The 27,386-nt window shown below is 52.5% G+C and overlaps 4 protein-coding genes across 25 annotated transcripts in view; 2 read left to right on the top strand and 2 right to left on the bottom strand.

The window, feature by feature from the left end:
- Nucleotides 1-246: 246 nt before the first annotated feature.
- NDRG2 (NDRG family member 2) lies at nucleotides 247-9,462 on the bottom strand. 13 transcript variants are annotated; one of them, XM_045900467.3, is made up of 17 exons: nucleotides 9,380-9,462; nucleotides 8,764-8,806; nucleotides 7,091-7,157; nucleotides 6,287-6,367; nucleotides 5,888-5,929; nucleotides 5,510-5,615; nucleotides 5,132-5,252; nucleotides 4,885-4,947; nucleotides 3,880-3,940; nucleotides 3,585-3,671; nucleotides 3,385-3,441; nucleotides 3,099-3,202; nucleotides 2,619-2,663; nucleotides 1,973-2,327; nucleotides 1,683-1,718; nucleotides 1,479-1,530; nucleotides 247-1,236 (listed from the first exon to the last, which is right to left on the bottom strand). In XM_045900467.3, the coding sequence occupies exons 4-17, from the start codon at nucleotides 6,359-6,361 to the stop codon at nucleotides 1,070-1,072; spliced, it is 1,371 nt and encodes a 456-aa protein (XP_045756423.1). In that variant the 5' UTR covers nucleotides 6,362-6,367; nucleotides 7,091-7,157; nucleotides 8,764-8,806; nucleotides 9,380-9,462; the 3' UTR covers nucleotides 247-1,069. The 13 variants fall into 13 exon arrangements, with proteins under 13 accessions (XP_045756423.1, XP_064426826.1, XP_064426823.1 ...); XM_064570756.1 differs by lacking the exons at nucleotides 8,764-8,806; nucleotides 9,380-9,462 and adding an exon at nucleotides 8,101-8,194 and having other exon boundaries at nucleotides 1,973-2,020; nucleotides 2,276-2,327; XM_064570753.1 differs by lacking the exon at nucleotides 9,380-9,462 and having other exon boundaries at nucleotides 8,764-9,132.
- Nucleotides 9,463-11,620: 2,158 nt separating this feature from the next.
- On the top strand, nucleotides 11,621-15,273 carry TPPP2 (tubulin polymerization promoting protein family member 2). Its single transcript, XM_045900482.3, has 3 exons — nucleotides 11,621-13,398; nucleotides 13,648-13,801; nucleotides 14,563-15,273. Exons 1-3 carry the CDS (start codon nucleotides 13,226-13,228, stop codon nucleotides 14,749-14,751), a joined length of 516 nt encoding a protein of 171 aa, XP_045756438.1. The 5' UTR covers nucleotides 11,621-13,225; the 3' UTR covers nucleotides 14,752-15,273.
- A 410-nt stretch (nucleotides 15,274-15,683) lies between these two features.
- RNASE13 (ribonuclease A family member 13 (inactive)) overlaps nucleotides 15,684-27,386 on the bottom strand; it is a 120,104-nt gene continuing 108,401 nt past the window's right edge. For 6 of the 10 annotated variants that reach the window (XM_064570782.1, XM_064570776.1, XM_064570780.1 and 3 more), the window contains 3 exons: nucleotides 19,308-20,483; nucleotides 18,179-18,491; nucleotides 15,685-17,935 (listed from right to left, as the gene is read on the bottom strand). In XM_064570782.1, coding sequence (XP_064426852.1) covers nucleotides 16,748-17,209 — 462 coding nt within the window. In that variant the 5' untranslated portion in view covers nucleotides 17,210-17,935; nucleotides 18,179-18,491; nucleotides 19,308-20,483 and the 3' untranslated portion in view covers nucleotides 15,685-16,747. Of the gene's footprint in view, nucleotides 17,936-18,178; nucleotides 18,492-19,307; nucleotides 20,484-21,210; nucleotides 22,184-27,386 lie in introns of those variants that run through there. The other 4 variants (XM_064570784.1, XM_064570778.1, XM_064570783.1 and 1 more) reach the window with 4 other exon arrangements.
- Nucleotides 25,442-26,428, top strand: LOC123862136 (ribonuclease 7-like). The gene is made up of 2 exons (XM_045901765.3): nucleotides 25,442-25,447; nucleotides 25,850-26,428. The coding sequence occupies exons 1-2, from the start codon at nucleotides 25,442-25,444 to the stop codon at nucleotides 26,357-26,359; spliced, it is 516 nt and encodes a 171-aa protein (XP_045757721.1). The 3' UTR covers nucleotides 26,360-26,428.

Genomic DNA, 27,386 nt, shown 5'->3' on the forward strand with positions numbered 1-27,386 from the left:
GCATTTCTCAAGGATCCATAACTAGTAAGGAAGTCTTGTAAGACCTAAGTAGCTCCTCTCTTCCCCAAACTTGGAAACACTATCAATATCAAGGACAATACCATCCTATTGGAATAGGGGCCCTTGACTATGTGGTCACATTCTGTGAAGTATCCAGGCCATATCTGAGAAGAGAATGTGAGCTGGATGGGGGAGGTTGGGAAAAGGGGCACGATGCAGGCATATTCAGACAAAGAAGACTGGTGCTCAGTTCTTCTACAGTTTATTGTTACAGCAGAAGCTGTGGGACACAGGAAGGCACCCTCCACACAAAACACAGTGTGGGCAGAGCCCCAAGATAGCCCTTCCCACCCCTATGCCAAGCCCCAAGCAGCCCTGCCCCAGCTTAGCTCCCTCCCCCTCCCACTCTAGACACACACTGTCTAGACAGCTACCAAAGTTAGTGCAGCCAATGGCCCCAGGCCCCTTCCTATTGCCCCAGCTCCAATCCTTCCCTCGTACTTGTTCATTGCCCACCACTTCCCATTCCAACTTCCATTTCACACACCAGATGTTTCTATCCCATCCTGAGGACCACTAACCCACCAGCAAGCCTCCTCTGACACACATTCATTTAGGCCCATATTCTTCAGAGATCTGAAGGGTTAATGAAAAGCCTTATCAGCTTTGGTGAATGGAGTCCCAGCCCCAAGTCCCCTACCCTTGCAATGGGATAAGTAGGGAGAGTCTGATGGAGGCACCATGGGGCAACTACAACAACCTCTTATCCCTTATCTATGGACACCTAGATTAGGGAGAGGGGACACAGGCCCTCTCCACCTTAACACCAAAATGAGGGAAAGGGATAATTTAGGGGTCTGGGTCCCTAAGAGATATTAGAACATCTCTCCCAGGATCTGAGGGGAATCACAGGTTAGAGGTCAAGGTTAGGGTTGCAATCAAAGATCAAGGTCATCTCCCCACATGATCTGCCCATCTTCCCTTCCTCTGGCCCAGTGCCCTATGCACCTCCCAGGTTAGTGCTGGGGGAGGTGAGGGCTGGGTCCTACACCAGGGCAACAAAGGTCATTCAACAGGAGACCTCCATGGTATGCCCCGGGGGCCCTGAAGGGAGAGTCCCAGACTCGCTGCTCTGGGACAGGGTGCGAGAGCGGGACCGGTTGCCATCAGTGGACGCTGCACTGGTCAGGGAGGCTGTGCGCGATCGGGACAGGCGAGTCATGCAGGATGAGGCCACTGTGGAGACAGAAGCATAAGCAGGCAGGCAGAGAAGCGGTGGGAAAGAGAGGCTGGCAACTCCGAGTGGGGAGACGAGAGTGACAAATGGGGCTGGCGGCGGGGAGGGGGTCAGTGATTTGGCAGACGGTGGTAAGTCCCAGAACTAGCCTGAAATGGTTCCTCCCCCTCAGTGCCCATCCCTCCGACTGTGCAGCAATCTCTTGCTTGCTCTCATGATAGCCTCTGACCCCCATACTCACTGTAGCCCATGCCTTGCAGGAAGTACTTGAAGGCCTCGGTCAGCTTGCCTGGCTGTGGAAGTAAGATGAGCAGAGGGGACAGTGAGATGAGGTTCGAAGCTGAGCTGGAGCCCAAGGCCATGGCGGGTTGGGGGTGGGGTGAGGGGAAAAGTGTATACTTCAGTGCCATTAATATCCCATCTCATAGAGGACAGTGGTACTCACCTGAGTCAGCTGGGGCTGACCTCCAGAGTCGGCCATCTGTCCAGGAGATGGAGACAGCCATCCAGAAGAAGTGATACAGATATAAATACAAGCAGCCATGCCAAGGGATAGGAAAGGGTCTCTCTTCCCTAGCTTCCCCACTCCAGGCCCTAAGGGTTTGTTTTCTTTATCCACCCCACTTCTTCCTATGCAGGACCTTGAAGGCCTAGAAGCTGAATCTAAAGAGGATCTCTGGCTCTGGACAGGGAGGGGGCCAGGAGTCAGGCAGCGCCTGGAGTAGGGTTACTGACCTTGAGAAAAGAGGTCTGGGTGGGGTCCAGCTTTGAGTTACACTCCACCTGGTGTAAGCAGGAGGCTGAATGAATGACGTTATACTCCCTGCGACCTCTCCCCTCCAAGGGACCCAGGGACCCAGATCCCAGTTCCTTTCCCATCAGCCCTATACCCATTTCGTTCTTACCAGGAATCAACCTCTTAGGCCCCACGGTCGCTCTCCCAGTTCCAAACAGAGCTTGCCTCTTGGCAAGATACCCCTCTGACCACCACCCGAGGACTCCAACCCTCCCTCGCCCACTCCAAAATTCTCTACTGACCACTGCATCTTCATGGGGTGCTTGATCTCCTACCACCAGCATCACAGGGCACCTACAGGCACAGTGTCAGGGAGAAGACGGTGAGCCCCTGCTATTCCCCCACCAGCCTCCCAGAACAGCAGCTGGAAAATGTTCGCCTCCAAAGAGGAAACAGGCTTCTGAACCCCTTGACCCTTCCAAGACAACCCAAAGGGGGAAGACTAGAAGGTGGGATTTGCTTCATGGGATAGGGTGGGAGGTGACGAGAAAATTCCCTATTAAAAGACTTTCCTTCTTCTAAAGAATGTAAGCACCTAGGCAAGATCCAGGGAGAGAGGCAAAGCTTTAGCTCGTAAAGTCTTACTTGAGGGTCACAGCACCTCCACGCTCAAGGTTCAGGTCTCGGCGGCTAGAAAGGGGTTCAAAGAAGAGCAGGAATTTTAGGCAGGCCATGCTATCCAACCGGATGGAAGCCATCTCCTCCCTGAGGAAGCGGTCTTCCTCCCAAAAATTATAGTCAATTATTAATAATTAAAAGTGGGAACCAAAGGGGAAGGTGGCAGGCAGGCCTCAAATCCCTGTGGTCACTTGGACCCCAGGTCCCTCGCCGGAGGGCAGTGAAGGCAGAGGAAAGGAATCCAAAAACCCAAGGGAAGTAAATAAGAAAAAGGGGAACAGCTCCTTACAATTCATCCCATTGGGGGTCTGGCCCACAGCTGCCCCAGTTGCACACCAAACCCTGCCGTCCTTGCTCCGTGTGATTCCCAGACTTCCCTCCCCTCCTCGCCTCCCCGTGACCCACACCTTTCTCTCCCATGTGCACGCACACACGCCACGCACTCACTTGTTGTAGCTGTTCCAGTACAGTTCAATGTTCTCCAGGTTGGGTGCGTGTGTAATGATATTTCTGTACTTTTGTATCAACTCCGAATTTCCAGACAGCTCCTCCTGAAGAAGAGCCAAGGGAGAGACAGGGTTGAGAAAAGAAGTCACCAATTACTGGATGAGAAGAAGCAAGCCTTCTTCCCTGCCCAGATCCCGTCCCATCTAAGGAAGTCACCCCAAGCATTCAAGCCCCTGCCGGCTCCTGCCGGTCCCCTCCACTTCTTCCACCTTCCACAACCACTTACCTGGCTGAAAAGATGTCCAAGGATCATCTCCGGAATGGAAGAGGTAAGACCTGTTAGCTATGAGAAAAGGACAGATGAGCAAGCTCAGGATACTATGAGGAGAAGAGACCCAGGCTAAAAAGTGACCCATCTTTCCTGTTCCGCTCCCCCTCCCAAGGGGGCCCCCCAACCTAGGCCTCAACACACAGGCCCCTCCGAACCTTGTGGGCTGCCCAATCCATCCAACCCTTGGCATTGGGATCAATGTTGATGAGGACAAGACCCTCGACCGTATCTGGGTGGGTAAGCTGAGGAGTAACAGAAGGAAGGGAAATCAGAGGCTGGGCAGGGTCTTATTCCCTTCCCGCTGAGCTCCAGCCAGTGGGGCCTGCCCCCCACCCTTATACCCAAGTCCTCCCCACAAACACACACTAGCAAACAATATTCTCCTACTCAGTCTGCCATGGGCCTTAAACCTGCCTTTCCCTTGTCTGGGTTTTTCTTTTAATCTCTTACAGCATATCGTGACAGGATATAGGCCCCAGCTCCAGCACCGACTCCAATTACCGTGGAGAAACTGTGAAAGAGACGTGTGTATCTAATGGGCCCTGCTGTCCAAAACTTGGGCCCTTCAGAATCCTCATCCTCCCTCCCACGGCCACATGCACAAAGGACAGAACGCAACCCTCCCTGGAGGGGTGCGAAAATGGAAGGTGCCGAGGAGCTAACCGTTGACACTGGTAGCCAGTGTAGGTCCCCGAAATCTACTTCAGCTCTCTCTTGGGAAGCAAGTGTCTTGAAAGGAAACACCCATCCACCAACCAAACAGACACTGTTTTCCTACATAGCTCTGTGTCCATTTTCAATTCTCAGGAGCTAGTTCAACTTGTTCTGTTTTAGTTCCTGGTTCCTTGTGAGGAACCGGGAGGAAGGGAACTTGAAGCAAGATGGGGAAAAAAAAAAGACACAACTTCAGTGAACAATAGGGAGAACGGGGGAAACAGAGCCAACAAGGTGAACCCGAGCTGCCCAGGGTCCGGGTGCCCAGGAAAAGCCGAGCCAGGGCCAGAGCCCGGGAGTCATCAGCTCGCAGCATGCATACCACGGAGGCTCACCAGGCTTTCCCTTCCTTCTCCCTCTCTCCCTCACACCCAGGGCTCCCGGGCACCAGGTGTGTGTCTGGAGGAGGGGAAGTGGGAGGAAAAGAAACAAGTCTATCTGGCTCCTTGGGATTCTGTCACCTCTCCTCTACCTCTCTACCTTCCAGATCCAAGAAGCAGGGCCACGCAGAGCCCGCTTCCTTTTCCTGCCTCTTTCCATCAGGACTACTCTGCTGACTCAAGTCCATTTCCAAACCTACCCCTCTTCTTCTCAACAGTCAGGTGGAGGCATGGAGGAGGAAGGATCTATCTAGGCCAGAGACCACAACTTGCCCAGGAACCCTGGTGGACACAGGAGTTCTAAGGGCCCCCTTGTGCCGGGCAGAGGACTCTGGTTTGGAGGGGTTCCCAGGCCTCTCACTTTAAGTACTGCAGGATGCAAGGGATCATGTCCGCAAGCTGGTCCAGAGATGGGTACTGGTATCTAGGAAAGAGAAGAACGTTAAGGAAAACACCAAGCTGCCCCCGGTGCCCTGCACTTCAGGGTGCCCTACCCACTCTCTACCAGAGTCTCCACTGTCCCCCCTTTCCTCCTCCCCTGGTCCACTCTTCCCTGCCCCTGCCCTGTGCCGCGAAGCCTCGTGAGGAGGGAGGGAGCTAATTCTCACCCCAGAGGGAACACAGGAGCCCCCTCTTCCATTCCAGGGGCATCCACATGAACCCGCACGAAGTTCTGAATGATTTCCTGCATATCCCCGAACTGAAACAGTGGCTGGAAGCAAGATTTATCTAAAGAGAATCCCCACCATCCCGACAGTAGAATCAGCCAGGGAAAAGCATCCCCAAGTCAGAACCCACCCTCTTTCTTTTTATTATGCCATAGTCAGACCAGGACAGAACTCCCCCTTGAAATGCCACATGGCTCCCTTCCTGCCCGTGCTGACCCTTCCTTCCCGCCCGTGCTGACCCTTCCCTTCCCTTGGGGTTTTACCCTTCCCACCAGCCTCTTCCCAGAAAGGAGTGGGAGGGGAAGCTCAGGTCCTTACAGTTTAGTCCCACATCGTGGTAGGTGAGTATCGCTGGACGTTTGGGTTTGGGGGTGCCATAGACAGTAAAAGTGACAGAGCCATAAGGTGTCTCCACAGAGTGAGTCTGCAGAAAAACAGGTCACCATCAGGTGAGAGGAAAAAGAGGCAGGAGAAGGACGCCCACAAAAGTCCCACAAAAGTCGGGGAGTTGGGGTGCGGAGGGGCAAAGAGAGGAGACGGGAACAAAGAATTAGAAAAGGAGAGATGGGGAAGGGAAAGGACTGGAATGGAAGGAAAGGGAGCAGAGAGAGGAGAAAGAGCCCGGTAGCAGCCCTCTCCTTACTGGGAGAGAGGAGAAGCCCTCCTCCTGCCCTGGGACTGCCCCCAAGTTGTTACCTGTCCCTGGTCCAGGAGGATTCGGGCAGCTAACTCAGCCTCCTGGAGACACACACACACACACACACACACACATACACACACGAACACACAGAGACACACAGCCATGGAGAGTCACAGATGGAGAGACAGACACAGATAAAGAAAGGTAGGCAAAGAGACCAACCGAGACGAACGACAGAAAGAGATGACAAAAAGAGACATGGAGAGGATGACAGTTAGTGCAGTGACAGGACAAAGGCCTGAACTCCCGTTGTGGTCTACGGGGGAGAGACATGGGTATAGGTGGAGAAAACAGGGCTGTGGGTTAGAATGAGATTATGGGTTTGGGAAGGCAGGAGGCGAGGGGGATGCCTCCAGGTCTGGAATTCGGGCCTGGGAGTCAGGGGTACTAATAACCTTGGCCACCTCGGGCGTCTGCCCCGGCAACAGCGGCTTCTCCTCGGTGATCTGCACCTCCTGCAGCTCCGCCATGGTGGCCTGGCAGGATGAGGAAACACCTCGACTGGGGAGGTGGCCTCCACGCCCGCCCATCTCGTACACCTGGCTTCCTCTCTCAACCCGGGACAGTGCAGGGTGCAGAGGGCCCCAGAGCTGAAGACCACATCCGGACCCACACAGAGCCTCTCCTGCCCCCAGCTCCATGTCCAGGCCGCTGGGAAGGAGAGCTGGTGGCAGAGGCCTCAGGATACCACTTCTCTTCCGACTGGCCATCCCCATGGCTGCCCCTCAACACCCACAGCGCCGGACCCCCCTCTCCTATCCTGGATGGAAATACCAGGGTGGGGCAGGAGTGCAGCTCCGGTTTCCCAGGCTATATTTAGGGGCCACCCCACACTCCCAGAGTTAGCTAGGGATGAAGCTTGTGGCCCAGTGACTGGGTACTCCAAAGATACTGAGGGACTGAGTAGTCAGAGTTCACAATTAACTGTGACCTTCAACTAAGCCTCAAGGTCAGCAGCTCAAATGGAAAGGGGCTAAAAATGACCCGAGTACCATGACCAAGAGGGGGAGAGGGAAACAAAAAGAACAAGGGGCACCCGTGTCCAACTGACCCAGTGCTTCCTTTCCTTCCTCCCAAGACTCTCCCTCCCGACTGTGCATAAATTAGCATACATTCAACTTTAGTGCGGCTGGTGAGGAGCAGAACACCTGTGCAGATCGGCAGTTAAGAGCCTGCAGCCTGGGGGTGGGGTCACTTACTGGGCTCCTATTGGCTGGATGCAGTGTGGTTAGGGGTCAGGGTTCTCTCTTCTCCTGGCTCTGGGGTCTGAGAAAACAAGGCAATGAGGTGAATGACATGGGAGACAGACGCTGGGTCTTTTAGGGGCAGAAAGCCTCAGCCAAGATCTAGACTACCTGGGTCACCAACCCTCCCCGGGTCACTAACCCTCCCTAATCTGTACCCCTGAGTCCAATGAACACGTCTTCTCTAGGCTTCAGCTAGAATCAATACAGGCTGGAGGGGCCTGCGGGGCAACATGGAGAGCAGGTATCATCAGTCCAGGCTGGGGGAGGAGAGAAGGAAGTGCTGATGTGGAGGAAAGAGCGTGGCTTGTGTCGGAACCTCTGGATTCTAGTCCCGGCTCTGCTGCTAAGGGTGTGACCTTGGCCCACTCAGTTACTTCCCTTGGCTTCGATTTCCTATTTGCAAACTAGAAGTGGGGACTAGGAGATCCTCAAGATTTTTGACAGCTCTCGAGTGAGATGAGGATAGCTGAGCATGACTGTGTCCCAGTTAAACGTTTTTAAAAAGCCTCGTGCCATCGCGTCTCTCCTCCACCCAGTCTCGGTGTGGGTCCCGCGAGCGGAGAAGGGGAGGGAGGGCGGCCCCCACAGTCTCCTCCCAGCCTCCCCGACGACCCGCAAGGGCCGAGCGCCAGCGGGGAAGGGATGGGTAGGACGGCTGGGACCGACGGGGCCCGGCACCCGGGACCTGTCCCTACAAGTCCCAACGCTGTCCGTCCGCGTGGGGACCGACACCCTCGCGCGGCCGGCGAGGAGCGCCCTGGACCCTGGACACAACCTCGCGCACGCCCCAAACACGCCCTGCCGCTCGCGGATCCTCCGCCTTTGTGCGCCGCAGCCCAGCGCCCCCTCCTTGCGGGCCTCTTCCCGCGAGCGGTCAGCTCGGAGGGATTGGGATCCGACCGCCCACCGGCGCGGCTGGCGCCATCCAGGCCCTGCGGCCCCTCGCCCGCCCCTCCCCCTACCTGCTGCCGCCGCGGCCGCTTCCACCTTCACTTGCCTTTGACTCTCCGGCCCGCCCGGCTTGGGCTCCCCACAGACCCGCCCCCGGCCCGCCCCAGCCCGCCCACCGGCCGACAGCTCCCTGCAGATCCGCCCCAGACCCCCCGTAAACACGCCTCCCCTCTACCCCGCCCCAGGCCGTCTGCCGCTCAGGGAGGGGCTGTGCTGGGGGCCCGCGGGGTCCTCTAAGGGAAGCAAACGGCGGGGTGCCTCCTCGCTCCGCTCGCGCTCCCCACAACATCCCCCCCGCAACCGGGCTGTAGTGGGGGGTGCTGGGATCCCTTAGTCCTGCGGGGGATCCCCACGCCCGCCCTCAACACCGCCCCCACCCGTGACCTGGATCTGCCTATCGCACTGTGGTTCCTTCCTTCGCCCCCAGACTCAGTAGTGGGGACGGGTAATGGGGAGACGAACCCAGGGTGCTGACACCCCATGATTTCGACTGGGCTCGCGGGTAAACACAGCTAGGTTGAGGAAGGAGGAGGTGGGCGGGGATCGCCGCTGAGGGGGCGAGGGTCTCGCCGGCTGGGAGGGGCAGGTATGCCAGCACCAAAGGAGCGGGGCCGGGGTGGGGGACCGTCGGGGGCGCAGGAGTTTCAACTTCGGGGTGCCCAGGGTCCTGGTACCTCCTCTCTCTGCTGCGTCCCGACGCCTGCTCTCGGCTGCTCCCTGAGAAGTTGGAAAACAAGGCGGGGGGGGCGGGGAATGCGGGGGGCCGCTATAAATAGAGGGAGATCGCAGGAGAGCGGGGGGGAGAGGATGGCCGACGGGAACTCCCGGGTCAAGGCCCCCGGGGGGGGGCGGAGGAGGGGCCAGGGACCCCCCAGGGGCTCTGACTCTAGGGTAAACAGGCGCGGAGGCGGAGTTAACTCTGCGGGGGTGGAGTGGGGGCTTGGGGAGGACGCTGTGTCCCGGGCTGGAACCCAAGAGACCCTGTGGCTTCGGCGCTAACCCCTCCTAGTCCGGCCCAGAGAAGGAGGGTGAGACCAGCTCTGCCCGGCTGAATCTCAGTGCCCAGGCCGTGGTTTCTCAGGGACTGCTGCGTGTCACTCTCAGGGCCTGGGGTGGGTTTGCCGTCCTAGACTCCTCACTCACCCTGTCTTACTCCCCCCCCCCCCCAGATGCACTCTCCCTGTGCCCCTAGAGGAAGCCCGCCCGGAATGGGATAGTTGGGGGGTGGGGTTCCCGTGGGGTTCCGAAGTTGTCTTAGGCACAAGGAAACCGGATTGAATTTCTCCCCACCTGCACCCTTCCAGCGCCGCCTCCCCACCAGGGTCCTCACTCCATCTTCCTTCAGCTTGGTTCCTGGGTTACTGTTTCGGGGGCTGGGCGGCAGGCCAGTTAGGAACAATGGCCAATGGAACTGGAGCTGCCAACGGCAACACCAGCACAGACTGCCCCCCCAAGACCCCCAAATAGCCCTCCCCCCTCCTGCCTGGGAACCACCCCCCACCACCACCACCCTCACCACCCACAACCCCCTCCCATCCAAGGAACATCAATGCCCCTTTCATCCCCACTTGGCAGGGTCTATTGGAAAGAAGGAGGGGCCAAGAGGGAGGAGGTGACCCAGAGTAGGAGAACTGTGCAGGATTAAACCTGGCTTTCAACAGCCTCACGTCTAAAGGACCCCGATACCTTCTCCCAATTTGGAGCGCCGAAGTTTTCCTCAGTTCCCTTCCCCCACTCTCTTCATAACTGTTTCCCTCAGAAACTGGCCCAGAAGCTGGGCACCCTGGCAGCTTGCCTAGTCCCCTCTCCCCTCTGGATGCCAGTTTAACACTCTGCTGGACGAGGAAAAGCCTGCCGGCATGCTTTCATCTAGGATCATAGATGAAGCTGTGTAGGACAGGAAAGAGATCTCACCAGCCCTCCTGGAGCTGGGGAAGGAAGGACGCCCAGAGCAAGAGCTTCTGCCTTGCCTGCCTGCCGCAATCTCTGATGTGTCTAAAGTAGTCTTACTTGGAGTGGGGGAGGGAGGGACCTGGAGGTTCCAGCATCTAAATTCGTCTCTGGGTCAGGATGACTCAGGGGGAACCTGATAAGGGGCCTAGGCAGGGGCGTGTGGCGGGCAGGAGGTGGGAAATTTCCATTGGGATCTGTTTGCTTCCGCGGCTTAGGGGTCTCAGCCTCCCAGAGGCAGAAATGAGGCAGAAGCCCTAAGGTAGGGTTCTCCGTCAGGGGGGTCCCAGCGCAGCCCAGCTACTGTAAGTGACCCAACCAGGGTAATCTCTGTCTAACTTCCTTCCCTTGGGCCAGAGGCAGCTTCAAACTATACCTTCAATGAAGCAACAGTTTTAAGTACCTATTTTGTGCGAGCCACTGTATGCATGCAATTCAAAGAAGTGTGATGGGTAGTCCTACCCTCTCTAGAAGCTTATGGTGGAGTAGGTGGGAGAAGTAATAAATATAGAAAAAGTTAAGAAAAATGATGCTTATACAAGATTGGGCAATAAATCCTATGGCAATCATTTTGCACCTTTCTCATGTGGGAGATCAGAGATCTCCATTCCCACTTCATGGTTTTAGTATCTTCTGATGGAGACAAACCATGAATTCAGCAATACTTTTAAATGAGTTTGTAGAGAATTCTTTTTTTTTTTAAGATTTTATTTTCAAGTAATCTCTACACCCAATGTGCAGCTCGAACTTAAACGCCAAGATCAAGAGCCACATTCTCTATTGACCAAGCCAGCTAGGCACCCCAGTTTGTATAGAATTCTGATAATCATAACACCTATGTATTTTAGTAATACTTACGTGTGCAAAGCATATTATTTATTTAGTTGATGATCAGTGTTCTGTGTATATAGAGATTCCAGGGGCCCTTAATAATTCAGAAATCCTCTCCCAGGAGACTACAGCCTACAGACTAGGAACCATTATCTTGGTATAATTCAGAGGAGGAAAAGGGTTTTGTTTCTACAATGTACCACCCTGTGAGGAGTACAACCACAGTGTATTTGAGTGGGAGAGAGGAACATTCTATCCAGGAAGAAAGAGAGCATGAGGGAAAGTTTGAGGGCAGAAATACACAAGTTACTTTGAAGAATTCAATATTAGCTGCTATGTGCAAGGTACTTCCTGTGTATTATCCCGCAATACTGTTATTGTCCTCCCAGTACAGATGAGGGACTCAAGGAAGCTCAGAGATTTCTTAAATAGAAGCTTTAGTCACTTGCCCAAAGCCAACCAACTACTGCTGTAAATAACAAATCCAGGACTCAAATCCCCACCCAGATTCATTCCTCTCCAAGGCTACGCTCTTGCCACTATGAGGTAGCCTATCAAGCCATATGGTTCCAGATGAAGAATAACATGGATGAGAACTGGGTGTTGTTTGGTAAAAGTGTGGGCCTAGTGTGAATGTCCTTGAATGACAGGCAACGAGTCTTGGTACTGAAGATACTTACAGCATTCTTGAGCAGGATTTTTTTTTAAACATTTTTTTTAAGATTTTATTTATTTGACAGAGAGAGAGAGAGCACAAGTGGGCAGAGAGGCAGGCAGAGAGAAAGGGAGAAGCAGGCTCTCCTCTGAGCAGGGAGCCCGACATGGGGCTCGATCCCAGGACCCCGTGGGATCATGACCTGAGCCGAAAGCAGACGCTCAACCGACTGAGCCACCCAGGCACCCCTTGAGCAGGATTAAGGGATAAAAAATCGTTTTGTGAAAATTAATCTGATGGGTGGGTGATAAAGATGGATTATGGGGGGGAACATTCCATTTAGGAGAGAGATTCTTTCGTTCGTTCTTTCTTTTAAAGATTTATTTATTTTAGGGGGAGGGGCAGACGGAGAGAGAATCTTCAGCAGACTCCCCACGGAGTGAGGGGCCCGACGACAGGCAGGCTCAATCTCACAACCCTGAGATCAGGACCTGACCTGGTATCAAAAGTCAGACACTCAAATCAACTGACTAAGCTATCCAGGTGCGCCTAGGAGAGAGATCCTTTAGAAGCCAGGAAAATCAACTAGATAGGAGATGACAAGGACTTGAGTAACTGTGGGAGCAATAGGAATGGAAAGAAAGGGTTTGTTAGACAAGAAAGTGACATTCATAGGAATTGGTGACTGATTAGAAGGGAAGGGGAGGGAAGTCACCAACCTAGTTGCCCTGTTTAGTTCATCCATCTATATGGCTTCTGACCAGAGAACAGGCCAAAGAGAAACCCCTAAGGAACATCCCTGACCTCCACAGAAACTTACATGGAATATTTTCAGAGTCTGAGACTCACCCTCACCCTGACCTCGCTCACCTTGACCCACCCAGATCTGTTATACTCCAAGGCCTGTGCTCTTTCCATGTTGGGCCCAACATTGGAAACCATTTAAAGTTCTCACTGAGGTTGGTCTGCCAAAGCCACTGGGATTCTCCATGTCGGTCACTATCTTGGGCTTGAGACTAAAAAGGAGGGCACTGTTGGGCTGATGCCAGACTGTTTTCATTAACCCCTTCCCTGGGCTCCTCTCAGCTTTGGGAGGCAGAGCATAAACCAATTTGACCAGGACCCAGAAGACTGGGTCAGGCTGGGCTGGAATGATGAGGGAGAGCTTGATCAACTGGAGAGATCGGAAGGTTGGCAACTTGCTCAATGTAGCATGCAAAGTGGGGAAGTGAAAGGACTCTACTCCCAAGACTAGGGTTGTAGCTGGGGCTGGAGGTGATGTCACATAAACACTGCTGAGGTCATAGAAGCTTCCCTCTCCTCCCCTGTCTGTTTCCCTATTGCCACACAGTCTCTCCGCTCAGCTGGCTCCCACATACCTGCACACACATAAACAAAGGCTGGGAAGGGTCAGACACCATTCGGGTACTCTTAGGTGCACAAAAGTGGTGGGGAAGTGGGTGGTAGTGTGATTATTCAGTATGTAGGATCCACACTAGTACCCCAATGCTAGAAACAGTAGGTGGGATGGGAGTGAGGGGGGAAAAGGAAAGAGAGGGACAGGGAAGAGGGGCTTTGTTCCTATTACTGATCCTGATTTTATCTTAACCCCCATCTTTATTACTCCTCAGTCCTCCCATCCCCTCCTCCTTCACCCCCAAGTCTCCCCCCGTGCTGTCCTCCCCTACCTCCAGTTGATCATGGCATCAGAAGCAGGGAAAACTTTCCAGAGGTTTGCTGTCTTTGGAGAATCATCGAGCAGTGCCACTGAAATGAACAACAAAAACTTCTCCAAGCTATGCAAAGACTGTGGCATCATGGATGGCAAGACAGTCACCTCCACTGATGTGGACATCATATTCAGCAAAGTCAAGTAAGGGACCAGAGATGGGAGGTAGGGATGGTGAGTAGAACCAACAAGGCAGTGGGACACGGAAGGGTACATGGAGCAGAACATGCATAATGGATCTACTGAGCACCTACCGGGTACTTGGCCCTGTGCTATTCCCTGTCCTCAGGACACTCAGTGTCAAGAGGCCAAATCCGAGTGAGGGGAAGGTTGGACCTTGGAAGGTGATGAGTTCATGTTCCAGAGTTTTTGGATTTCTGTCTGACTGACCAGGGCCAAGAATGCCCGAACCATCACATTTCAGCAGTTCCAGGAGGCAATGAAGGAACTGGGCCAGAAACGATTCAAGGACAAGAACCCAGATGAAGCTCTGGAGAACATTTATAAACTCATGGAAGGCAAGGATCCAGCTACCACTGGTGTTACTGTGAGTGACATGCTTCATCCCTCACCCTTGACCGGACTTCCTCAGATCCCTGCTGCTCCTATCTCCCCTCCCACCTTCCACTGTCCCTCACCTCTGCCATTAGTAATACTGTAGGGAGACAAGGCAGAAAGCCTCCGGTGCCCTGTTGGTATTGGAACAGACTTTAGAGATCACCTAGTAATTTCAGAGATGAGAAACTTGTGGCCCAGAGAGGGGTCCACATCTATTTTAATGGCAAAATTTAGACTTATTCCCAAGTGTCCAGATAGCTTTGGGTGGGGAACGCTGAGTGCAGAGGACTTGGTACCTGATTCCCACTCCTCTTCCTGATCTTCTGTAAGGTGTAATCTCTGACCTCCTGCCTCTCACCTTCCATCTGTTCCCTATTTTTCCCTCTCTATTTTAAGTTCCCTCTACTCTAGGTTTCAAATAGGGCCCTCCCAGTAGGAGGGACCTTGCATATTGGGTCTGGGGTTGAAGTCCTCTGGCTGCAGCCTGGTCACAATAACTCCCTTGGACATAGAAAAATCCACACACACCCCCATGCCTTCCCATACACCAAACTCTTCCACTCTCAGGAGTGGATGGCTTTTGCCACAGTTCCCACCCATGGCTGCATCTGGGCCCTAGAGAAAGTAGGCCCATGCCAATGGTAGAACAGAGCACAGCGTCCTAGCAGAATCAGAGGCCATCTTTAGAGAAGGGGTGTGACAGCAAAGGGGAAGAGAGAGGGATCAGACCCGTCCTCCTCTGGCTTGCAGAAAGCAACGACAGTGGGTGGGGTGAGCCGGCTGACGGACACCAGCAAGTACACGGGCACGCACAAGGAGCGCTTTGATGAGAGTGGCAAGGGCAAAGGCATCACAGGACGGGAAGAGACAACTGACAACTCAGGCTACGTGAGTGGCTACAAGGGTGCTGGCACCTATGACAAGAAGAGCAGCAAATAAGAAGTAGCCTCAACAACTAGGGTCAATTAGTCCTCAGCCTGGCATCGTAAACACCAGGGAGCATAGGGAACAATAAACATCTGTGTGTACAGCAGCCAATGAGCCCTGTCTTCCGTCAGGATGAGGGATAGATGGGCCCCCCAGTGCAGAGAGAAGAGAGAGCCCGAGGAGTCAGGGTTTCCAGTTCCGCACCCTTTCTCTACTTAGCCTCATGCCTCCCAGCCAGAAGTTAGCATTCCCTTCAACAACTGGTTCTAAGAACAGAGCTGAGGAATATATTTGGGGGTAAGAGACAAACCAGATGTGGAGGCGAAAGTATTGCTCCTTTGCATTCATACGTTACTGGTATCCACCAATCTTATCTCCCAGAGGAGAGTAGCAATTCCTGATTTGACATAGTATGACCCAGACACCACCAACTAGATGCTTCCCTGTCCCTCTACCTTCCTCATCTGTTGTAGTCCAGGTTTTGTTGGAGAAATAGAAACCAGCTAGAATGGGCCAAGGACTTACTCGGCTTGACTCCTATTACGAGTTTGTGCTCAAGCTGGGGGAGTGGGGGAGAGAATCCATTTTTTTTTTTTAATGATTTTTTTTTTAAGATTTTATTTATTTATTTGAGAGAGAGAGAATGAGAGAGAGCAAGCACATGAGGGGGGGAGGGTCAGAGGGAGAAGCAGACTTCCTGCCGAGCAGGGAGCCCGATGCGGGACTCGATCCCGGGACTCCAGGATCATGACCTGAGCCGAAGGCAGTCGCTTAACCAACTGAGCCACCCAGGCGCCCGAGAGAATCCATTTTTAACACCCAACCCAGAACTGAGTTTTGCCCCACCCCACCTCCATCGTGGTACACATGGAACAGAAGATCCCACTCACTGCTAAGGGTAGCCCAGGAAGACAGCCAGAGATGGGTGGCCTCCAGGACTCCAAGAGTAGGAGTTCTGGTGCGCTGAGGAAAAAGGAATGAAATGAGAAACTGATTCGGATGTGTTTTTATATTTTTATTTTGAAATGACTATAGAGTCTCAGGAAGATGCAAAAATAGTACAGAGAGGTCCCACATACCCTTCACCCCAGTTTCACCCAGTGGTTATATCTTACATCACTCAGATGTGGTTTTAAAACCTTCTGTGACTACAGCCAGGCTCACCTCAGCCCTGTCCTGTCAGCAGGAGATCTTGGAGTTTGGGGGGTGTCAGGAGGAGCTTTGGGAAGGAAAGGGATGCAGTAATCTTGGAGGGAACAGGTCAGAGAAGGTAACTTGAAACTCCAGTGAGCCACAATGAGAAGGATGGAAGGAAAAGGGGTCAGAGAAAGGAAGACAGGGTGACTACAGGAGGTTGGGAATGTCAGGGAGCGACTACCCTGGGCTCTGTGGTAGAGAAGAAAGGAAAGAACAGGTGATGTGGAGAAAAGATCAGTGATTTCATAGAGAGGAGCAGATGGGGAACTGAGAGGGTTTCTGGAGAAGTGAGGCTAGAATGAGTCTAAGGGTCTCAGGGAGGTCCCTGTAGCTAGAGGTACCTACTGCAAAGGTGAGTGAGTGGAGAGTCCTAAGGGAGATGGGGAAGGCTGAGAAGAGAAGGGTGTTGGGGATGGGGAATTGAGATATGGAGCTGGGTGCCGGTTGCCATGGTGTGAGCTGAGGCTCTGGGCCTCCGTCCAGGAATCAGGATCTGGCCCAGTGGATGGACAGTCACTCCCAACTGGACACAGTCAGCTTCTTGGGTGGGTAAGACTGTCTGTGGGAGAGGGAGGATGGTAGAGGAAGAAAGGAGGTAAACAAGTTGGAAAGAGGCTACCAGGCAGTATGACTTTGCATGGTGACTGAAGCTCGAGACATTTGTCCTACCTCCCTGGTCTCTTGGGAGGGGATCCTGCGTGCCTTTGAAGTCAGGGAGGAAGCCTTATACCAGGGATCAGAGGTCTGGGAATAGGGACAGGCTGATGTGTGGTGGCCGTAGGGGCCAGTTCAGAATGAAAGCCTGCCTTTCCTAGTAGAGGCCGATGATACCTATCGGTTCAGCATCATGCTTTCCAGAACAGAGCAGGTAGAGCCTTTGGTTGGTTAGGGTGTCGTTGTAGTAGCAGCTCGTAGGTGGCTGTCTAGGGGCCAGAGAGCAGATTGTGACAGGGAAGGAGTCCTCTGTGAGTGTACAGTATTCATTGTAATTCTCACAGAAGCTATCGCTGTACTTGCAGAACCTCTTGATCTCTCTCCAGGGGGCATGCACCGTATAATGGATTTGGGGGCAATACCAGCTCTGTTTTCTGCCCCGCACATAGGCCATGAGACCATTACAATAGCCCTGGAAACCCTTTGGGTAGCTAACCCGGGGATAGTCGATGTGTAATATGCGGAAGTTCTTGATGGCAATCTGCACCTTGATGTCCACAACCAGAGTTGGCCCTAGAACGAGCTGGAGAAACAGGAGCCAGGCCACAGCTGGTGCCATTCTTCCTGCTGGTAGAGTTAAGTGGTTGGAGGCAGAGGTGGGTCTAGAGTGGCTGTCTGCCCCTTCCCAGAGCCTCCAGCATTCCCCCAGCCTTCGCCATGGGCCTTCCCCTATACCCTAAGAGCTGGACTTTACTTCAGAGATAATCTAACCTAGGTCCTCATGTCCCAGAAAGAGGAGACACTTGCCCAAAGTCACTCAGCTGGCCGGCCACCTTCAGCCACTCCCCCCACTCCTTTGGTCCACCCGGGGGTCTCAGCTTCACCCAGTCTGTGAACTGTAACACTTACAGAATAAGAGGTCCAACCGGTCCTTGGGTGAGGGACTCTTCCCGATTATCCCCAGCTCTGGTCAACCTTTCTGGTAAAAAATGCAAAGGGGACAGAAGGAACAGGCTGAACTACTGCTGTGGAGAAAGGACGGGGCTGGAAGACAAGCGGGGCCTGAGCAGGGGCAGGAATTCTTCTTGCCTGAGGCCAAAGACAGCCCAAAGGTGGGAAGAGGCTAGAGAGCTCTCTGGACAAAGACCGGTCTGGGAGGAGGGAGTGTGCCCTGAGTTTGAGGAGCCTCCGCGCTGAGGGGGTTGGATGGGTGGGAGGATAGAGACATTGCTGTCTGGTCTCCTCCTTTCTGCTGTCATCAGAACACTTAGTTCCAGCTCCTTGGCAGAAGGCTCGAAGTTCTTAGGTTTTCTTTGATGTTTTCTCTGGTCCGTAGGCTGTGCTCCTGTGGAAAGGTGAGAAGGAAAGTACTGTCATGTTTCTGAGGGACAAAGTGCTGCTTATTCCTGACCCTCAGAGAACAAAGGGTCTGCTGCTCACCCACTCGCCCCGGAGGCCACGCGCGCACGCACACAAGGGCCTCCCACTGAGTGCTGGGTCGAGAACCAGAGACCTCAGCGTGGACCCCCACAGTCCCCATCATCACCTCCACACCGGTCCCAATCACACTATCAACCGGCTCCCTCACCTCCGACCTCAGGCCCTATCAGAGTCCGAGCACTCCCGGAAACCTCCAGCTTGTCAGGTGGGATTAGACAGCATAGCCTGGACGTGAGGAAGTGTGGGCCCGTGAGCCCAGAGGATCAGATTCTTACTGTAGTTTGCCATGTGGGGAAAGGGCCGGACTCCTAACTCTCTTCGTCAACACCTGCTGCTTCATGAGAACTAGAGAGCCTGCCAGACGCAGCCCTTGACCTCCACAGGCCTCACGGCCTGGCCTCCCTGCAGGGTGTTGTCCGGCTGGTGGGCTTCCTCGTAGGACAGCCTACTCCATCTGTGTCCTGGGGAATGGGAGCCAGGAGTCAGAACACAGAGCCCCGCGTGTTCCGAGGCCAGTGTGTAGTCTGGGGGTGGTGCAGAGTACGGAGGCATTGCGGGTACTGGTGTGGCTCTTCCTGCCGGTATGAACTGGGGTCCAACACTGAACCCATCCTCCCCACAACTTGCTTCTCCCCCTGTGTTGCCTGTCTCCGGGCTCCTCAGTGACCTATGCAAGAAATCTGTGATCCTAGGCCCTCGCCGCTCCCTAACCCCACCGTGGGGAGGCAGTGGCTACAAGGTGGTTAAGAGCAAGGCTTTTGAGTCAAATAGACCAGAAATCCTGGCTGAATCCTGGCCCTGCTGTTGACAGGCTGTGTATCACCAATCTAAGTTTGCTAAAAACACACTAAGTTGCAATTCCTTCATCTAGTAATGGGGGTAATCTTTTATACCTCATGGCACTATGAGAATTCATTACGATGTAGATCAAGAGCTTTTAGCCCAGTGCTTGGCACCTGGTGAGTACTTATGATGAGCATGAGTCCATTAGTCACACAGCCCTGACACCTAAGACTGTTCCTGAAACTGTCCCTTCCGTCCCTGTCTCTTCCCCTGCTCAGGCTCTCCCCTCTTTGGGACACCACATGCTCTCCAACTCCAGTAAGGCTCTACACCTCGCAGGACAGAAGACTCTCCATGACCTGACCCCCGCCCTGTCTCCAACTGCATCTCCATCCATGCCTGTTTCCCCCTTTGTGCCACCCTCCACCTCCTCAACCTGGCTCATGCCACCCCCTTTACCCAGGATGTTGTTCCTCACCTCCTTCCACTCTTACCCCCATCACCTCCACTGAGCTAGCTCATGTGAAGTCTCAACCCGGAAATCCTGTTTAAGAAGGCTCTGCTTGGAAGACCACCCCCAGGGAAGTGTGCACGGCCAAGCAAGTGAAGGTGAAGCCCACACAGGCTGGTGGCTCATCTGTATCCTTCAGGCTGGGGCTATAGGCCAACACTGAGTGGGAGACTTGCAGGGAGGTGCCTAAGCCTGGTTGACTCAAGTGTTGGTTTTGAAGAAGTTGGCTGTTGTCCCCACCTCAAAGCATGCTTCTTCTTCCCTATTTGCTCAAGGCTGCAGCTTCTCTGAGAAGAGGTAGGGGCTTTTCATGAAAGGCTCCTGGTCTTCCTTTTCCTTCATTCGATGCCCACCTACCACCTCTCCGCTCTGCACACACAGTTACAGAAATGAAACAGCGCTTGATAGAGGAAAGAGTTCAGGACTTGATATCAGATAACCTACTGAATTTCTGCTTCCTCGTCTATAAAATGGGATGAATACCTTCCTTACCTCATGAGGCTGCAAGAAGAAAATGAGATGGTCAGTATGAACGTGAATTTCAACCATCACACGGTGTATAAACAACGTATAACTAGATTTGATCTCCTAGGTTCTACACCAACTCGCTTTTTTCCCCAACTCAACATCAGCAAAGCCTCTTTTATTCCCCAGATGATCCAAGTGACCTCCCCCATCCCTGCTCTGTTAACGTAGAGCCCCTTCTGACACCTGACTTAAAATTCATCTTCATGAAGCTTTCTATTATTAGCCATGCCCTGTGTCGATTACCTTAAAATTTTTTTTTTTAATTTATTTTTTTAAAGTTGTTAAATACCGTCTGAAAAGCACTAGGACAAATGTTGGGGGCAGTATAAAGGTAAATAAAACAGCTCCAGCCCAGATTACATGTATAATTCAGCAAGAAAGACACACGTATAAGCATGTTACAAAGGCCTGAGCACAGGACCAAGAAAGGTGCTGAGTGTGCAATGGACCTTCGGGTTCCAGACTGCAATTCTAGTGGCCCGGTCTTTAAAATCCTATCTTCAAGGTGCTGATCCACAGCATTGCTGCTTCCATGCTGACATCCTTGTCATGGTTTCATCTGCTCCCAAGATCTGAGATTTGTGGAATTCATTGCCTCATTACACTGGGCTTTACATACATGAGAATTACCCTAGAGATGAAGAAACTAAGTTTGAGAGAGAGTAGTTTGCTCAAGGTCATATGTCTAATTTAGTAGTTCTCAACGGGGGCAGGGGCAGGCAATTTGGTCATGTCTGGGGACAATTTTGGTTGTCACAACTGGGAGGGGCTACTGGCATCTATTGGGTAGAGGCCAGGGATGCCATTAAACATCCGACATTGCACAAGACAGCTCCGACAACAAAGAATTATCTAGACCAAATGTAAAAAGTGCTGAGGTTGAGAAACTCTGGTCTGGGGCACCTGGCTGGCTCAGTCAGAAGAGCATGCAACTCTTGATCTCAGGGTCTTGAGTTCAAGATCCACGTTGGGTGCAGAGATTACTAAAAAAAATAAGTACACTTAAAAAAAAAGAAAAGAAAAGAAACCCTGGTCTAATGAGTGCATCAAATTTCCTAACAAGGGCAGAATTACTTATGCCTTATATATTGAAAAGGGCTGGCAAATCTCCAGAACTTAGAAATATTTGTGCTAGATTTTGCTTTGAGTAGTGAGGTTTTTCTACCAGTAAGAATGTTCACCAATGTTCACCACTGAAACTTTTGAGTTGTTTTTCCTGTAAGGCTGACCCTCTGCCTGTAGTCCTCTACACATTCTCTCCCTCTTTTCCTCCCAGAACAAGTGGCTAGCATGGCAGGTGCAGGGGTGATTCCTTATGATGGAGGGGAACCCCAAGATTTTGCCGAGAGTGAGCTTACCACAAACTCAGTGGGGTCACTTTTTTGCCCTCTCCAACCCAAATTGATCCAACCAGCATAGCATGTCATGGGCAGTTCCTGGGTTGTCCTTGAACCCAAAGGATTGCTTCATGCAGCTCAACCTTCTTGTCATGACTTCACCTCAACCCCAGGGTTGAAGTCCAGGAGCTGTATTGTCATTTCCTCCATTTGCTAACCAGTGCTGAGGTTGCTGCTGGTCCCACCTGGGACTAGGATCATTCAGGGGCACAATGAATGCCTTCTAACCCAGAAGTTGAATCAGTTAAGAATCATTTATATGCAAGGCACTAAGCTATCCCTGTGGGAAGTAGGAAAAAAGTATTATATAGGTGGTCCTTGTCTTCTGAAGATCGATAGTCTAAGTTGGAGGAAAATGATAAATACATATGAAGAAAAACCAACAATTCAAGGCAGAAAATTGTACATCTTGAAGACAGAACTGTAGGAATTTAGAGATGGAGAAGATCCCTCTGAATTGGGGGGCATCGGAGCAAATTTTCTGTGTGAGGGGCAGGTCATCCTGGGACCTTGGGATGGATCTCAAGGAACAGTTAAGAGTTGAGTAGAGATAAAGAGGATTATGAAAGGTGTGTTTAAGAAAATATAGAAAACCACCTTGGCTAGAATTGAGGCGCTTCTGCGGCAGACCTTGACTATCAGGCCAAGGAATCTGAATTTTATTCTGTAGCTAAAGGGGGAGCTGACAATGGCTTCTGAGATAGAATGACCTAATGAGGCCTCTCAACCCCGGAGCAGGTCCCCCTCTCCTACATCCTGGCTTGTCTAAAGGCATTGGTTTGGGAGCCAAGGATTCCAACCTTCTGTCCGTGCTGCCTCCTCCAGACCCACAGCTGTTCCAGGAAAGGTCATGAGAATTCAAAGACCCAGAGCAAGTCCCACGTCTGACCCCAACTTGCTGTTTGTTTCACTTTCCCCGTCTATAAAAATGAGCCCATTACCTTTATTTATCCTAGGAGTAACAAAATTAGGATAACAGAATTTGGATCTGCTCCTGCTTGGAGGGAAACTCTCATGGGCTTTCCATCGGTATCCAGAGGCTGTGTGGAAGTCCGGAAGAGAGAGAGGCTGGCCTCTGAAGGGTGGGCACCAATCCAGGCCCGGCCCTCCTCTCAGCCAGCTCCGCTCACCCCTCTCAGTGCAGGCCAGAGGAAGCAACAGCTGTTGTCCTGTGGGGAAGACAGGCAGAGGTCCACCTGGCACTGCTGGGATTTTCACAACGCCCGCCCCAGTGACTTTAAACACACACGCACACACACATGCATGGTAGTGGCCTGGCAGGGGTTGGGCCAAGAGGTATGATTATGGCCATAGAAGGAGGAGGTGGGGGTAGCTACCTCATCTCCCTAGGCAGAGGCTACTTGTATGAGGGGCTTTCTTCCCTCCCATCTTCTCCTCCCATTTTGTCTTCTTGCTCACCCCTTTCTAATTTTTCTCTTTTCCCCTTTGCCAGACTCTCTGATCAGTCCTTGGCCTGTTGCCTGACCCCTTTTGTTCTCCCTAATCTTGTCCCCCTTCCTCCATCTTTTCCTCTTACCCCTTACACAGGGCGAAGGAAAACTGGCAAAATTATCCTACCAAGTGCAAAGGGAAGCAGATCCTGGAAGCTGGAGAGTTGGGGCAAACCAATCAATAAATAAAATCCCCTGCCTTATCCAAACAACTGAGGCAAAGTAAGGGTTTCAGCTTGAGTTGTGAAGGTGGTAGTTTTAACTCTTTAATTTTTGTATGGAAACCTAAACCTTTACTCTTTCTCCCCTTTGGCCTAGACAGTAGGGTGGTATTTGACTTTCACACAGCACTCAGGCCGGCTTCTGGAGAACTCAGGATAATGGCCTTGAAGAGCAAACTAGGATAATTATAATGACAGGAAAACACAAGAGCACAGAGCAGTGCAAGTCGTGGTTTGGAAACATCTCACTCCAGAATAATGAGAAGTGAGGAGTCCTGGCTAAGAATTCAAATGAGCTCCTGGCCTCCCACCCCATCCCCTGAGCCCAGCCTCTGGTCCGGGGCTGGACAGGCCTGTGCTGATCCGCATTCTGTCCACAGTCCGCTTTAAACCATGGATTTTATTCCCAAACATTTGCATTTCTACAGCAGCAGGGGCATAATTCTCTATCCAGAAGTTCAAACTGCAGAGATTCCAGCACCTTAACAAAGCAGCGAATGCTGTTCCCATAGCCAAGGCCTCACTGAGAAACAGAGGCGCCAGAGGCCTGGGGGAACTTGTTCCCGGTTCTCTGTCCCCATCTAGTGGTGCTTCCCATCTCCAACACCACTTTTTCTTCCAAAAATCATCCTGGGCACTCCACCTACTAAAATGGTGTCCCCCAAGCCTCAAAAACAAACACGTCCTCTTCCCAGCTCAAACTTCTGACTTCTGGACCAGAACACAAACTTTACAATCAAGATCATTTTTTTTTTTTAAGATTTTATTTATTTATTTGAAAGAGAGCGAAAGCGAGAAAGAGCACAGAGGGAGAGGGAGAAGCAGACGCAGCGGAGCAGAGAGCCTGACATGGGGCTCGATCCCAGCACACTGGGATCATGACCTGAGCTGAAGGCAGGTGCTTAACTGACTGAGCCGCCCAGGCGCAGACCCTGTGCATGGCTTTGCTACAGTTACAATCTACACAAGGGCCTTTCACTCCTCGGCTTAGAACCGTCTTCCCGCACCGCCCCCACACCCCCCACAGGCCCCAGGGCCTCCCCAGTGTGCTGGAGTAAAAGTCACGGTCTTCACTGGTCTCAGAGGCTTTCCATGATCTGGCCTCTGGTCCCTCTCCGATCCCACCGTCCGGCACCTGCCCCAGCCACACTGGACTCCTGGCTGTCCCTCCAACATGCAGGCATCTGTCTGCTTTAGGGCTTTCACAGCACTGTTCTATTTGGACCCTTCTTCGCCAGACAAGCACAAGTTCACTTTCTCATCTTCAGGTCTTTGTCCCTACTTTAAATGTCCCTATTTAAAAATCACTGCCTACCAACCTCCCTCTTGTTCTATCTTTGTCCTTAGCAGTTATCACTTCAAGCAAAGGGTATATTAATTTTTTACTGTCTTTCTCCTGATGGAATGTAAGCTCCACGAAGGTAGGGATTTTTGTCTCTTTTATTCACTGATCTATCCCAAGCACCTCAGCACATAGTGGATGCTCGAGAAATATTTGAATCCTGAAAAAAAAAGGACTGTTCATCTCAGTTTTCCAAACTTCCCACCCACAAGTAGTGATGCTTCTACTCCTCGGTGTCTCGGGTATTCTGAGGGCCATATGGCAAGCTCACTAGAGCCCCCAGAGCAGTACCAACTCGGGCTCTCCATACACCTATAACTACCGCAAGGAGCAGGCCATGCAAGGTCAAGGCCTAAGGCAGAATGAAGCAACCACCACCACCAACGGCATTTTCAAATTTGGACAGTGTTTAAGTTTTGCCGATCTCAATGAAGTAGGGAGGAAAAGAGTGAAGGATGAAAGGGGTTAGGTGCCTTCACCAGGTAAGGCCAGGTGGCCCTGCTCAGCACCTGGCACTGAGGGGCCCAGAGGAGTGAATCACTGCAGAATAGCTGAGCTGGGGTGGTGTTGGGCATCATGACTGGGATGATTCATCCGCTTCCCTGACTCCTCCATCTCCTCCAAAAGATAAGCAGGAAGTCCTGATGACAAGAAATCATACAAAACAATATTCTAGGCTATTCCCTCTGTATCTCAGGTTAGAGAAAAAGCTATTCTTATGGCCACAGTGATTGGCTCTTCCCAGAATCATGAACCAGAGATGTATATAGGAGAAAAATGGCAGTTCTCCCTGAAATTCATTTGCGGTTGACACCTGGGTCAGGTGCTTTAGTAGTCAAATCATGTGGCCAGAGGCCAAATCCAGTCTTTGAGTGTGAGGAGTGAAGTTTCCTCATTGTTGAACCTGTTTAGGCAGATACACTAGCTCCCTAGGTATCCTTATTTGGGACATGTAGGTGGAAAGGCACGTATACTTGATTCATTTCCTGATTCCCGACTGCTCCCTGGCCCGCCCCAAACAGAAACAACATAGCTCAGGCCAGCTCTTAAGGAGTTAAAAGGCAAGTGATCTGAGGCCAGTGACAAGTAAGGGCATCCTGAGCCCCGGACTCAGTGAGGAGGTGCAGCCTGTGGCGGGACCTGGGTCGGGAGAGAGGCCAGAGAAGGGACGGGATCTGATGCAGGTGAGTGATATGACAGACAAAGGAGGAGGGGATAAGGACACACATAGGGGAGAGAGGAGAATGATGCCGGGGGATGGAGGCACAGACTAGGGACACGGGGGACAAGTGTGGTATCATGGAGGGGATGAGACACAGAGCAGGGGATAAGGACACAGGGGGAATCGGGCTCGAGGGAGAAGAGATAGAACAAAGAATAGGAGGCAATAAGGACAGAATGAGGGAAGACGGGCATACGGGGTGAAGGGGATGGGGGTCACAGTGGGTGAGGAGGGCACACAGAGCGGGAAGAGGGGATGAGACACAGGGGGAGGGAGGAAGGAGACCTAGGGGAGGGTAACGGTGATGAGATAGAAGGACACATACAGAAAGACTAATTTCTCACCCCCTGCTGTCTGTCCCCAGCAACCCCAGCCCTCCATCCTCACTGCTCCCCTGCTAGAGAGGGTCGCAGCCAGAGCAGGATCCTGCCGCCTACTGCTGTTCCTGCTGCTGGGGCTGTGGGTGGCTGAGGTCCCCGTCAGGGCCAAGCCCAGCAACGTGACCCAGGCTCAGTGGTTTAAAATTCAGCACGTGCAGCCCAGGCCCCAGCGATGCAACATGGCGATGGGCAAGGTCAACAAGTACACAAGACACTGCAAACCCTTCAACACCTTCCTGCATCAATCCTTCTCCAGTGTGGCCGCCACCTGTCAGACCCGCAGCATAGCCTGCAAGAAGGGCCAAAGAAACTGCCACCAGAGCAAAGAGCCTGTCTCCCTGAGCACATGTGAGCTCACCTCAAAGAAATACCCAGGCTGCAAGTACAAAGAGAAGCGACAGGTCGCTTCTTACATTGTGGCCTGTGACCCTCCTGAGAAAGGGGACTCTAGGAAATTCAAGCTGGTTCCCGTGCACTTGGACAAAATCCTGTAGGTTTTTGGACTTCCTCCCTCTCGTTCTGTGCCTGACTTCCCTGTCCGGACCCCTGGGCCAGTCCTCGTATGGCCCACAGGTTATCTTCCTCCTGTGTCTTAGGGCCCCTCCTAGCTCAACCTCTTCTGAAAGGGCTGAGCTCCAGAAGAGAGGGTCGGTCCTTCCTCTTTCTGTGGCTGTTTTCCCAGGAGCTTATCCCCAAGGGAGGGGCTGAGCAAGCTAGGGGTGTGGGTTCCCCGGTCTGTGCCTGGGACATCTCTCCCCTGCCCCATCTTCACGGCAGCCTGACAAGAGGAGGAAATGAAAGGACAAGAAGGGCATGAGATTTATGGACAGAGCTGTTCCTGTTCCCGAGCTAGGAAACTTCCCTGGCTAACGTGGTAGTGCTATGACCTCTGTGAGGAGAGGCGGCTGGAAAGAAAGAAAACGAGGTACCACTCCATATTTATATAGCACTTTAGGTTTTTCATGGTGTTGCCACATGAGTCCCTTGGGAGACAGACTTGAGAAGGATTGTGGGCCTTCTTTGGGGGAGGAAATGGAGCTTTCAGAAAGAGTAATTAATTAAAGAGCTTGTCAAATTGGTGAGTAGCAGAACCTGGGCTTGAACCTAGGTCTCCTTATTCTAAATACAGTGCACTTTGTTCTTGTCCCTTGGGTAAGAAAGGAGAGAGCTCTGCAGGGACAAGAGAACTGGGTAAGAGTTCACCCATGAAGATATGTGCCCTGAGAGCTTTTAGGAGCCAGTTACCCTGTGCCCGCTGCATCAAGGTCACCAGCTCTCTAGCCAAGAGCTGTTTATGAGGTGCTCCAGGGATCGAATTCATTCTCTCTCTGCCTCTCTAACTGGACTCCCCCTTCTCTAGCCCACTGCTCTTCCCACCTGGGCCCAGGGCCTGGCTCTGGCTAGATCCCTTTGGCCTGAAGGCATAGGGTCAGGGGAGTGTCCCAGCTTCATCCCCCTGCTCCAGGATCACATTTCCCTTGACCTCAAGGGACTTCCGTGGCCCAGAGCCTGCTGGTCACA

The sequence above is a fragment of the Mirounga angustirostris genome, unplaced genomic scaffold (genome assembly GCF_029215605.1).
Source record: "Mirounga angustirostris isolate CCGP_5_RB_7025 unplaced genomic scaffold, mMirAng1.0.hap1 SCAF_9, whole genome shotgun sequence".
Classification (NCBI taxonomy): domain Eukaryota; kingdom Metazoa; phylum Chordata; class Mammalia; order Carnivora; family Phocidae; genus Mirounga; species Mirounga angustirostris.